This window comes from Brassica napus, chromosome C8 (assembly GCF_020379485.1).
Source record: "Brassica napus cultivar Da-Ae chromosome C8, Da-Ae, whole genome shotgun sequence".
Lineage (NCBI taxonomy): Eukaryota > Viridiplantae > Streptophyta > Magnoliopsida > Brassicales > Brassicaceae > Brassica > Brassica napus.
In genome coordinates, this window is record NC_063451.1 from 22,455,479 (window position 1) to 22,467,766 (window position 12,288).

Genomic DNA, 12,288 nt, shown 5'->3' on the forward strand with positions numbered 1-12,288 from the left:
AATAATCATTTTCATACCATATCATGCCATATCCTTTTTTTCTTATTGGGATGTGAAAGTTTTAAGCACTAGTGATAGATAGAAGGATGCATATTAGTTGCCGGAGAATGTCAAAATCCTAAGGATGGTTGATTGATCCCCTAAGAACACACTAGAAGAAGGAATCTGTATTTTATAATGATGTGGAAGGAAAGGATGACAAGGAATAAAGACACTTCTTCTTTTCTTTCATAGATACATAATCATCTTCATCACACATAATCATTTTAGAGCTAAAGTAACCTATACAACTTCCGTTTATTACAGTACAGACACGAATGAAGTATACCAGATAGTGTGGACAAAAACAAACAAGGGACAACAACAGATGATGGGTAATTCAAAAGAATCTAAATCATTTTCTACACATTCAAAGCTTTGATTTCGAGGTTATGATGATGATACTCCACAGCTTAAAGGGGAAGCTTTACTTTTACTTTACTTAACTTTTTGTTTTCTTCTGTACTTGAAGAATTGAGATTGGTATGTATGATACATGTCTTGCTCCTTTCACAAAATGGTGCATGTGCATATAACCGCCTTGGGTGCTTTATCGACCTTCTTCTCTGTTCAATCAAAACCGGTATTCAAGTGTTAGTTACAAAGCAAAGACTCTCAGCTTCGGTCATTTGATCAAGTTTTTTGTAAATCATGGATACAAAATGTTTATGGTTGGCAAACAATTTGAGCTGTTCATTGTCTAACATTTTTGTTTATGGTTGGCAAACATTTTGTAAATCGTGTATACAACAAACCAGAAACTTAGGGATCCTAGTCATTGACTTAACTTGCTCATGCATTTACTATTTATAGTTATCTTACTCTCACAAGCCAAACAAAACAAAAATACTATAGACTCTGATGCATTTTACTTATTTATCATGACCCTAGTCACTGATTAACTAGCTGTGTTAGGGAATACACACTTGTTATGAGCCTCATGTATGAGTAGATGCAAATGATACCACAAGAAGTAAAATTGAGCCACAAAACGAATATAACAATCAATGCATGTGACAAGACAGATGAAACATATTGAAGCTCTAAGCAAACATAGACTCTAAGCAAGAGAGGTAAAAAAAAAAAAGGAGGAGAACACTTTACCTGTTTTAGTTTTGGCAAGAGAAGGCTGTACAACAACATGCATCACAGTGACTCCACCCGCAACCTCTCCAAAAGGTGTCTTACACTGACCAACAGTCTTGCTATTCTCCAATATCTTACCCGAACTAATCAACTTCACTTCGTTTATCCCCTTCGGAACAACTGTTTTGCCTTTAACCAAAAACACACAAGGAAACATTAAATCACACAGACTTTGATTCAATCATCAAAGATCATAACTTTCAATAGAAAAATCGAAACTTTGATGAACCGAAGTAACCTTTGGGCCAATCAGAGACGACCCTTTGCTTCAAAAAGTCGACGGTCGATGAAGACGAGTAGTGGAAGGGTCCGATGTCGGAGCCATCGTAGAGCCTGAATTTGATATCTACCGACTCCTCCTCCGGCATATCCGTTGACTTTGAAACTTCGTTAAACGCAAAACCCAGCTCCGATTACCAATCGAACAGACTTTTCTGACAAATCGTTCAGATCTGAAACAGTTGGAATCTGCAGCGAAAAAGTGAGAATCGGAGGTTGCTTGGAACACACAAAAAGTGGAATATGAAAAGAGAATCGGGAGGAATCAATTACAGAATAGTAGGCTCTTCCTCTCTGTGTTTCTTGAGAGTTTCGGCTTCGGATCTTTTGATGAGGTGAGGGAAGAGGAAGACGAAAGATGAAGAGTCCACCAAATATCCAACTTCCCTTTTACGAACTTCTCATCCCCAACTTTCCTTTTTCTTCTCAACTCAACCGACGTCGTTTTCATCTTCTTCTTCTTCTTCTTTTTTTCTTTTTTTCTTTTTTTTATTTGTCCTAGTGGAAACGGTGAAACGTTTTAATCGAGTTGGGAATTTTACTTTACCCATCTACATTTTAACTGTTTCGTTTTAGATTCAGCTTTGGCGGTATTGCTGTTAGGCCTTTTTTTTTTGGTCGACATGCCATTTTTAATTATGTAGGAGTGTTACGAATTAACTTAGTTTTCTAGAGAAAATAAATGAGAAATGGCAAGAGAGAAGATAGGACAAGGGTAACGTTGGATTAAGAAAAGTCATTTTCCTTCTTATTATTCTGTCTGCTTCTTCTCTCCATTGGCATTTTATCATTTATCTTCGACACTTCGAGAGCAACGTTTAGGAAACGACATCCCCTTGTCACGTCTGATTTCATCTTCAAAGTACAATAAAATCACTAGTTATTCAAAATTGGTTGTAATTTATTCAGTTCTACAGACAATGGATACACTTTTTCACTTTCTAATTACACTAAATGTCACATTAGAATTGCTACACATTTTTTTACTGTCTAAAGACCTTAGCACCCCTCAACTAAAAAATTTACTCGTACGAAACAAAACAAAAGAAAACACATTTAACTAGACAACTCTTCTTTGTGTTGCCTTTTAAGAACACTAGATCTCTCTCTTCTCTAGCTTCAAAACAACATTTTCCATTTCAATCTCAAATTCAACAACGGATGATAGATGTGTCGTATACGCCGACAATATCAGATGGGTTGCCTATGGATCTTGTGGTCACCGAAAAATTTGCTCAACGCACGTCGTTCCTCTCTGTTTTGTCCTCTGCGATCCTCGCTGATGTATCTGCAAATCTGAGTCCCCTGTCATCTGGGTCACGAAGGTTATTATTAGCTTTTCCATCTTCTTAATTGCATCTCTATTTCCATCAATAATCAAATAGATTTTCTTATAATTAGCCATCTTTGTAATTTGCTTTCATATTCTCTCTTTCTTGTATCATGATTTAAAATTTAAAACTTACATATATGAGAATCAAACAAGCTAAGAAAAAAAAAATTATTTGTAAGAGTCTCTGTTAACGAGATAGTTACAGACAAGATACTTGTGGACAAGAGAATTATGTTAACATTTTTATAAAGAAGCTATGCAATTGGCTATTTGTGTTTCAAGTTTTTGTACAATCAAGTAGAAGCTCAAGTATGAAATGTCTTGGACTTTGTGAACTTACGAACTATGTATGAGAGCATGTATACTGATTCAAAGATATCTGAAAACTTTCCTATCATCTATAAGACTCATGGATGGGTGATTTGTGGACAGTGTTTTATGGATGAATGTATAGTGGATGGGTTAGTGTGTCGTGGATGGTGTCTCATGAATATGTATGTGAGTATTTCATGGATGAATGTATCGTAGAAAGTATAAACATAAGCTGAAGAGAAACAAGTTACTCACGACAACAAAATTTAAAAACAGAGGATATAATCAGAATAATGAACTTCTGTAATCGACGTTGAATGTATTTAAATGATGTTATGAGCGTATGAATCTTATTCAAGGAATACTTTCTCTGTCCACATATTGCTCCACTAAATATTCAGAGAATGAATGAGGTGGCACGACTCGTTCTACCATATTTTGACTGAAGAAGAACTTGCTAGAGTTCATGAATACAACTTTGACCATCCAGGTGAGACTCTCTTTGATATATATATTGTACGCAATGTCACCTAATTAAACTCATGTGTGTCCATCAAATGACGTCCACACAATTCATATAAACAGTGTCCACTAAATTGCGTATACATAGACAAGAACCTAACCACCACTGACTTATCTACTACCAACACATCCACAACATTTTTGTCTCACATAAACATGAACCTAACCACCAGTGTCTTATCCACCACGGACACATCCACGACATTCCACTATGTTAACTAAAGTTAAATTTTTAATATAAATATAAATATAAATATGGATATCAAAATAAAGAGAAAAAATCTTATTTTAGACGTATATACTTATATATATACATATTTCAAAATTAGAAAATGATTATGGATTAAATATGTTGGGGTATGAAAAATTGATTTTAACTAAAAATTCATTTGTTGCTAAAAAATAAAGAATTAAGTAGAAAAACACACCAAACAGCCAACATCATAATAAATGTTCCAGCTGAAACCAACTCTCCAAACTAAGTTACCTAATGGTTACTTCTTTAAAAAAATTCAAGGATATTTTCGTCACAAATTTACACAAGAGTGCAACTAAATTACTCTAAAATCAGAATATGTCTTCACACGTAAAGAAAACTCATAATGTGTTCTTTTCGTAACGTTCTCTGGATTTTTAGTGCATTCTCTTCACTTTACCACAACTAAACCAACATTAGAGGTGGTGTTATTGGGTTAAGTCATTCTTCTTATTATGTCTGCTTCTTCTCTCAAAATCTACTAAAATATTCTAATTTCAGATGCATTGGAAAATTTTGAAAACATCAAAACACGTAACACCAACATATGTCAAATCTGGGCTCCTTTGCACAAGGTTTGTAATGTTTGAGACGGTAGATATTCTTCTAGGGAAACCAGTAGACTGAATAAGTAAGTGGTTTGGGCTGTTAAATAGTGATTGGGCTGTAACGAAAATCTTTTTTTTTTTGAAACTGTGTAACGAAAATATTTTCTTATTTGAACTTCCTTTTATGTTTGGCTAATAAAATCTACGTGCATGAATTTAAGGGGTAGTCCACATGTTGAGGTCAATAATGTGTACACTAACTATATCGTACATCCAAATAGATCAAAATGATTTAAAAAAAATATATATATATCAAAATGAATTTTTTTTCTTCAAAAACTTCACTTGCGAATGATCGAGTACTTAAATTACTAAAATTCAAAAAGAAAATCTTAAATTACTTTGACTTTAATTTTCCCTTTTTTCATTCGTTGCTAGAAGGCTTCAAGTAGAATATCAGAAGTATTTTAAAAGAACTAAAATATACTGGGACTGACCAAATCAGGCCGATAGGTAGAGTTTATCAAAAAAAAAAAAAACTAAAAACATACTTTTTAAAGGATAATATAATTTCGAGATAATATGGTGAGTAAAAAGAGAGTGCGCCAAATACAATCTATAGTGAAACACGACTCAACAGTACAACACCGATAAAATCACTAATACAAAAACTACTTAGGCTTGGATTTGGTTTGCCATTTCCTTTTCAATCTGACCCTCTAAATCACCACCAGGAATTTGAGGAGGAGCCTTCAAATCACCGGAAAGTGGATTTGATGCAAGCTTGACCATATCGATTGAGTGATCCGACACCGTTTCGGGTTTCTCTGTGTCATCAGTTTTTGGAGCTTTGTAGTACTTGTATATGATGTAAAGAATCATTTGAACTGCTCCGAGAAACGCACCCATTATATTTGGAAGCTTCAAGCAAAAATACAATCACATCACTAATCCCATTAATCATTTGTTGGGAACAGTACACATCCCATTAGTCTCCGACAGATAAAAGAAAAATATGTATATAATTGTACTCTAGGTCTCCCTGACGCAATCATATAATATATGATTGTAATCATAAAGCAAAAGGTGATGGGATCTCTTTTCCCTTAAACATGAACCACCCATAAACACACATATATATATATATATATATTATACATGATACTACGTTGCGCTCCATTATTATATGCTTATAAAAGATTTAATATCATAAGAAAAAGACTCACCGCAACGTAGAAGTCTTTAATAGCAAGACCGTAGAAGAGCCATGTAATGGCACTGAGGGTAAGAAACAATGATAGAGAGAAGGGCATAAACTCCACACTCTTTGTTCGTATCACCACTCTCTGCATCAATTTTATACTTTTCACATGTTAAACTATATAATATACATTTAACAAAAAAAAAAAACTATATAATATACGTAAATATAAAGAGATGCTAATACCAGAAAAAAAGAAAGACAAAAATCTTGAGCTATTAACTAGTTTTTTTATGGAGTCTATTAAAGCATCATTATCTATGGTTTCTTAGGACGGGGTTCTTAGGAGAATATAAGAAACAAGTTCTTAGGAAAATATAAGAAACTGTTTCTTATATTCCCTTAAGAACTCCGCCCTAAAAAACCATGGATAATGATGCTCTTCTTTTGTTGCTAGGCCCTAGCATGCGTCCTTGCAAACATATACGTGTATGTAGTGTAGCGAGTAAATACGCACCATGATGCTCAAAGGAGCTGCGAAGACGCAAACGGAAAATCCGACGCAAATCCCTCCAAGGACTTTCTCACGGTTTGATCCTTTGGTCAATAGCTCACATACAAGAATAATAGCGGCAAACCCCAAGAAATTCAAGAGCCCAAGAACCTTCAAAGTTGATATCTACAGGTCGTTTATATATATCATCAGCTAACCAATTTTTATATAAGTGCATTTTAAATATAACCAAATAGAATGATATGGTTCACACGCTCGTACTCTTGCTTTCTTGTTAGCATATGTTATGAAGAGGACAATGTAGATGGTTTCGATAAAACATCCCACAGAGTTTATGGTAATCAGGAGGAAGCCTGATCCATCTTTTTGCATAGCGTAGTAAATCCATAGCATCGCACTAAAGAGCGCTGACACATAGGGAAGTGATTGAAAGCCTTCTGTCGATTTTTTCTTGCAGATCCTAACAAAAGTTGGCCTGCATGTACATGAAAAATAAGATCCAAAATATATATTTTTAGGGACTCGATACAAAGGAAACGAACAAGAAAGAGTGAGTTTGAGATCGATGTTGCTTACACTGGTGCCAAGAACACGATGAACGATATGATGTTGCCTACAAAAATGCATATAGCATTGATAACATGAGTGAAAATGGACATGTACGTATATTAACATGTATATATTGTATATGATAAGTTTGGTGTTTGTTGATGAAAGCTTATTATATACTTACCCATGATTCCAAATGTAAATGCCAATACGTTTAGAGCCATTTTGATCGTTTTGTGAATGATCTCTCGAGTTGAATGAGACTATCGAATAAATGAGTAAGGAAACAAGAGGAGATCTTTAACCCTTGACAGCTCTAATTGAGTTTTCTTCGATATGAATTTAACTGCAAGGCCAATGGTACACACTATATATAGAGACGGTTATGTGCAAGGGTACAATACTAATATGTTTGCGACGTCGTCGTTCTGTATACGAGAGAGAAGAACATCGCATTTTTTATGGTATATTTCTAAAGTTTTCAAAAATGAAAATGATTCGATCATTTTATGTGGTATGCACTCTTTGGCGTGTATTATATTTATGTCAAACTTTTATGCCGAACGATGGTTAACTATTATTATATAGTCATTTAAGTGAGCTTTCTTTCTTTTAAACCAAATAAATAAAATAATTGAGCTAAACTTATTAGTAATTTGTTCTTTTGGCCTGACCAATAAAATAAACCATTGATCGGCTATTAGTTTTCCATAAATACACTTGGTGGTTATTTTTCATCAGTCATCACTATATTTGTATACATCACCTAATTTTCAGTATTCTACCAGGACTTGAACTAGCTAATTAAATTAGATCTTTGTTTCAATACCCATACCCATACGGCCATACGTATAACGTATACGTTTGTAAATTACTATACCACCAGGACTCGAACTTGCTAATCAACTCCTATATTACATTCTGAAGTTCCATTGTGGTACAACCCATGTTGGTTCATTTCGTTCGTCGTACAAGTGAAAGCTGAACGTTTAGGTCTCCGCCACGTGTGACATATTTTATGTTGTCTCTGAGAACTTCATCATTTGGCAGCCAAAATTAGGTCCGTACCTAATTTTAGTTTATTAGAGCATGATTAATGGGGTTCTGTAGGGTAGAGGTTTTTATCGGAATATAAGAACCCGTCTCTTAACTTTTAACTAAAAAAACTAAGAACCGTCTCTTGAATATCTTATTCAAGAGACGGTTCTTAGTTTTTTTAGTTAACAGTTAAGAGACGAGTTTTTATATTCCGATAAGAACTCACACCCTAAAGAACCCCCATTAATCATGCTCTTAGCTCTGATAGCAACAAATAATAATCATGTGTTTCGTGTAAACCTACGAAAGAAAAAAGCTAAAACTAAATGTAAAAACAAAGAGTAGTGCGTATAGGTAATTCATCAGCATGCTTCTTGATGATGGTAATTTGTTCTTTTGGTAAACCGTATAGGTAAGATTCATCAGCATGCTTCTTGATGTTCCACTTGGTTGCTTTTCATGTTAATCTAATAATCTATGCAAGTATTGTCGTATCCAACAACAATCTTCAGTTTATTCTTAGATAATCTATTTTGTTCTATCATAAAATATCATCAAATTTTTAGCAAAAAAAACATCAGATCAAAAATTTAATTTGTTAAGCTGATATTATTGGAATTATTTGATATAAACTAGTGGAAGAAATCATCTTCGTTTTGTGGCAAAGTGTAGTATTCATTTTATAAGCGTGTACGTAGTATTAATTCATCACTTAATGCATTTGTTACTTTGTGAAAAGTAATTATACAGTAAACAACAAATAACCTATCAAATGACAAACAGAAAACGTATGGTTGAAACAAAAAGCGTATCAAAAGGATTGACTTGTGAATCTTGATTATTATTTCGTTTTTGGTCTCACTAGCTTCAAAGACTAATTGACTCATTAAATAATATATGCATTAAAATAAGTACATAATTAGCAATGAATTTTTTTACTTTATGAAGTATCTGTGGTTCTTCTACGGTCAAAGGGAGTGGTTCCATCCAACCATGCAGATTCCTAATTAGATGGTTAACATTCTTTCCCAGCCATTACTCCTCGTCCTTACTTTTTCACTCTTTTTGTATCGTATATTCGAATTCAAATATATTTAACTGAGAGTCTAAAATATGTCAGCAAAATTGAGTAGCGTATAGGAGAAGAGCATCTGCTTCAATGTCCCATACATAAGCAGTACATCAGAATCTGAATACTTCAGACAACTCAGATTAAAATAACACACTTACAGTATATTATACAATAAGAATGTTGGTGCATTATGTAAATGATAAAATCAAGGATATATAAAAACTTATTAGAACTTTTTTGCGAAGGATGTGAGTTTCACATAAAATGCATGAGAAATGTTCGTAAAACTGTAGAACAGCACCAACGGCAGCATCCCTCAGAGTGTCTAGATAATCTACTGATAATAGCAATTTCAATTAATTCCAAAGGCTGTGAATTCACTTATGTTGAAAGGTGTCTTTTATAAAAGATGTGTAAAAAATTGTGTATTTTCTAAGAGTTCAATGTTGGAAAGTTGTATATTTTCTAAAAATTGTCTAAAAGTGGTGACTATTCATATAAGTATCTTTTAAAAAGTGAAAAGTTGTGACTATTCTTATAAGTATATTTTAAAAATAATTATCTTTAAATTGGAAGAATTCGACTATTCAAATTGAAGGGTTGTGACAATTCAAATAGATTTTTAAAATTTATAAATAATCTCTACCATGCATTTCTCAAAATATAATTTTTACTAATCAACTAATAGTAAAATGGTGGAAACAAAATTTTAACCTAAAAATTGTGTTGTTTCATAATAGAAAAGTTGCATCTTCTCGGTTTATAAAGAATTGCATTTTTAGATTATTGACGGTTACTGCACTTTTTGTTCTCAAAAGTCACCAACCAAATGTTATGAAAGTAAGCATCCCCATATTAAAATGCATTTGCGTGAGTAACATGTGGAATTTTGTTGTCACCGTATGGTGAATGTTATATTAAAAATAATTACAATATCTTAATAATTGTTTTTGCAATTACTAATTTAGACGAGACGTGCTTGGGTCCATTGACTCATCACCGATTGTGTACACCTACGGCATGATGACCTGCCTCTTTGCAGCCGGCTGAGGCCCATCGCTCGGACGCTTCCCAGCAGATTGCGCGTCTTTCGGACACTGATTCTTGTAGTGCCCCGTTTTGCCGCAGTTGTAGCACACACGTTCTCCAGCATCTTCGTTCTGGCTCTTCGGCCTTAGGTCTTCCTCAGGACAATCAGACACCTTGTGAACCATACTTCCGCAACAAGGACAAGCTCCCGAAGCAGCACGGCAGACACCAGAGTGCATCTTCCCGCAAGTCGAACATGCACTGCGACCTGTTGCATTCGGCTTGCTAAGAGAGCCAGCCTTCACCGGCTTTTGATTCTTTCCCGCATGCTTACCAGGATGGACATGCGCCACTGTGCCAAACACCTTGGCTTCCTCACTGATTCCAGCTTTCTGTTCTGCAGCCTTTTCCACCAGTTCGGCCACAGTATCATAGTTGCAGATCTTACAACGAGTTCGGAGATCAACCCTAAGTCCGTGCATGAATTTACGGACCAAGAAAATTTCCGACTCAGCCTCACGCCCAGCATACTTCTTGAGGCTGTTGAATTCCGCTTCATACTCCCTTACAGTCATAGATCCCTGTTCCAGTCTGAGAAAAGCTCCCTCGAGCTGGTCAAATGCTTCCGGCGGATAATACTTCCCACGAAATTCGGTCTTAAAGTTAGCCGACGTGCAATGCTCAACACCAATCCGAGCCGCTACACCTCGCCACCAGATGTGTGCATCACCGTCCAAGTAGTGGACATCAATGTCCTTCTTGTAAGCAAGAGGACAACAGATCGACTTAAAGTTCCGCCCTATCCTGTCAATCTATTGATCTGCTTCCTTTGGTTTGGAACCACCCGAAAAGAACTTTGTTCCCAGTTTCTGCATGTGGTCCATAACCTTGAGGTAAGACGGATTCCTAACAACGTGTGCCTCTTCTCCATCAGGCACCACGTTCTCCACTTCCTCCGAAACAGGTGGAGCCACTGGAGGTGCCGCCGCAGCAGGCAATCTTGCCAAGACTTGCGCCAACATAGCCAAAACGGCTTCCAATCCAACCGGAGCAGCAGCAACTCCAGCAGCAGCAGCAGCTCCAGCAGCAGCAGCAGCTCCAGCAGCAGCACCAGCCGCTGCAGCATTATTCAAATTCGCTGCATTCTGAGCAGCATTCCGAGCCTCTTCCGTACCAGCTTCATTCATGGCCACGTTGCTCGCAGAGCCCTCAGCGGTCTCATTTACAGTCCTTCTTGTGTTACGGTTACTTTTTTCCATCTGCAACAAGATCACAGGCAATTTAGTCAAAACTAACTTGGGATCAGGACTCGGAACACATAATTTACCGCGAGACATCAGGCTTGGAAGGATGGTTTGCCCTAATAACCCACTATACTTAGATTGTCCTAGAACCCGACTCCGCTCTGATACCACTTGAAAGGACCCAACCCATTTTTTCGTAACATCACTACGAGTCTGGCTCGACTTCCTCGATCAGACTTGGGCCATTTTCATATTTTTCCTTACTTAGAATTATATCAGAGTGTTAGTTCTTTTTCAGACAGTCAAGTCAAGCATAATACGATTTGAATAGATAATATGAGGTTCGAGTTAACAAGTCAGTTCGCTATAGGCTATTACATGTTAAACTCGTCCTATATCTACCCAAACCTACCATCCTTCCTTCCTGCCTTTGTCTTGAGATCAAGCTATGTCTTTACCCTTTCGGGTCTGGTCCTGATCTGCATCCAAACAAGGAGGCATAAGCAAACAGTATGCTTAGTGAGAGCAGTCATTCCGTCCCACTGAGCCAAGTAAAGCAATCGAGTCAATCAGTCAATAAACGGACATGCTTATCATCAATCAGTTACTTAGCCGACCCAATCGTTCCAAGCCAGCGCGCCATCAGATTCAGTCAAACCCTAGCAGGCCAATACGGCTCTAGGCGCATGATCTGATCCAGATGCGTCGATGGAAGGAACCGACTGTTCGGACCAAGCCAGAACTTAGCAAATAATTTGAATTAGACAAGCAATCGGTACATAGAACATTCCTATCAATCAGACTACGATTCAGTACGATAGGCCACAGTCACGCACTCACCTTTGTCTTAGAGTCGGTATGTTCTGTTTGATTCGGTCTCTTCTGACACCTCTTGAGCGGTTTCTGTCAGATCTTCGAACGTTCAGACAGTCGGATTCACCCCACAGACGATCGTTCTTGACTCGGACTTGACTGATCCAGCCAAATATCGAAAGTTCTCTCTTAATCGGACTTTTCTCTCTGTGTGTTTTCTCTTTGGTTCTTTCTTCTAGTTTCCGTACAGAAATGGCAAAATAAGACAAAGGAGACGATTAAAATGGGCAGTTGGGCGGTTTAGTCCCGAGAAACTGCCAAGTTAACCGTTTCCGCTTATTTTACACGCGGCTCTTAATCCGTAACCGCCACCCCGCGCTCCAAAGCGTTCCA

At 36.5% G+C, this 12,288-nt stretch overlaps 2 protein-coding genes across 3 annotated transcripts; both read right to left on the reverse strand.

Moving 5' to 3' along the window:
* Nucleotides 1-203: 203 nt before the first annotated feature.
* LOC106438844 (membrane-anchored ubiquitin-fold protein 3) lies at nt 204-1,953 on the reverse strand. Its single transcript, XM_013880131.3, has 4 exons — nt 1,738-1,953; nt 1,424-1,653; nt 1,144-1,314; nt 204-605 (listed from the first exon to the last, which is right to left on the reverse strand). Exons 2-4 carry the CDS (start codon nt 1,551-1,553, stop codon nt 550-552), a joined length of 357 nt encoding a protein of 118 aa, XP_013735585.1. The 5' UTR covers nt 1,554-1,653; nt 1,738-1,953; the 3' UTR covers nt 204-549.
* A 2,982-nt stretch (nt 1,954-4,935) lies between these two features.
* Nucleotides 4,936-7,220, reverse strand: LOC106443846 (bidirectional sugar transporter SWEET14-like). 2 transcript variants are annotated; one of them, XM_013885401.3, is made up of 6 exons: nt 6,884-7,164; nt 6,727-6,763; nt 6,412-6,625; nt 6,154-6,315; nt 5,662-5,781; nt 4,941-5,356 (listed from the first exon to the last, which is right to left on the reverse strand). In XM_013885401.3, exons 1-6 carry the CDS (start codon nt 6,921-6,923, stop codon nt 5,111-5,113), a joined length of 819 nt encoding a protein of 272 aa, XP_013740855.1. In that variant the 5' UTR covers nt 6,924-7,164; the 3' UTR covers nt 4,941-5,110. The 2 variants fall into 2 exon arrangements, with proteins under 2 accessions (XP_022567060.1, XP_013740855.1); XM_022711339.2 differs by having other exon boundaries at nt 4,936-5,356; nt 6,727-7,220.
* Between the last annotated feature and the right edge of the window lie 5,068 nt (nt 7,221-12,288).